The sequence below is a fragment of the Mandrillus leucophaeus genome, unplaced genomic scaffold (assembly GCF_000951045.1).
Source record: "Mandrillus leucophaeus isolate KB7577 unplaced genomic scaffold, Mleu.le_1.0 Scaffold22, whole genome shotgun sequence".
Taxonomy (NCBI): Eukaryota; Metazoa; Chordata; class Mammalia; order Primates; family Cercopithecidae; genus Mandrillus; species Mandrillus leucophaeus.
In genome coordinates this window covers 2201843-2202575 of record NW_012102254.1, presented here as the reverse complement: position 1 = coordinate 2202575, position 733 = coordinate 2201843, and the positions used below count along the sequence as shown (strand labels likewise).

Sequence of the window (733 nt, the reverse complement as noted above, 5' to 3'; positions counted from 1 at the left end):
CAGGATGGTCTCGATCTCCTGACCTCGTGATCCACCTGTCTCGGCCTCCCAAAGTGCTGGGATTACAGGCTTGAGCCACCGCGCCTGGCCTAATTACTATTTTTATAGTAACACAGTTCCCAGAAAGCCTGGTCTTTAGGTTATAATCAAGGTGGTTGGTGGACAGCTCCCCACCTAAAACTGCCCATCAGCAATAGCAAGATCTACAGTCTCAGAAACCAACATATACCTGATCATGAAAACTAAGTTTGCTTCCCCACCTTTAACATTCTTTAACTGTGTCCTTTTGGAGGCACGCCAGGAACCACCCTGGGGAGGGAGACAGGCTGAGTGGGGTTCTAAATACCCACACTCACTCCTACACTTGCCAGAGCAGCTCTGCTTGCAATTACCTTGGAGAAGTCTCCTATAAGGTCCCTTGGGTCGTTGTCCAAAATGTTTTCAATGGTTCCTTTGGGGGAAGATGCCGGGGATAAAGACTGATGAAGCGTCTGTAATGAATCAAAGGTAGAGAATGAGACAAGGGTTCTGAATGGAACTTCTGAAAACATTCACTTGGAGCATGTCTCGAGGAGACTGAAATGTTAATGCCTACATTTAGTAAGAAGTTTTTATTTTATTGAATCTGGAGTGAACAAAAATGAATGTGGGTTATTGACTAGGTCTCCTATTATTCCAGTGTCTAACTGAATTGCTCTGAAACTAAATTATCGTTCCTTTTTTTTTTTTTTTT

The 733-nt window shown here is 43.7% G+C and overlaps 1 protein-coding gene across 4 annotated transcripts in view; it reads right to left on the bottom strand.

Annotated features, from left to right (window-relative positions):
- Window positions 1–733, bottom strand: part of CDC25A (cell division cycle 25A) — a 33654-nt gene that overhangs the window by 9661 nt on the left and 23260 nt on the right. For all 4 annotated transcript variants that reach the window (XM_011981015.1, XM_011981017.1, XM_011981016.1 and 1 more), the window contains one exon: window positions 393–491. In XM_011981015.1, coding sequence (XP_011836405.1) covers window positions 393–491 — 99 coding nt within the window. The remainder of the gene's footprint in view (window positions 1–392; window positions 492–733) is intronic.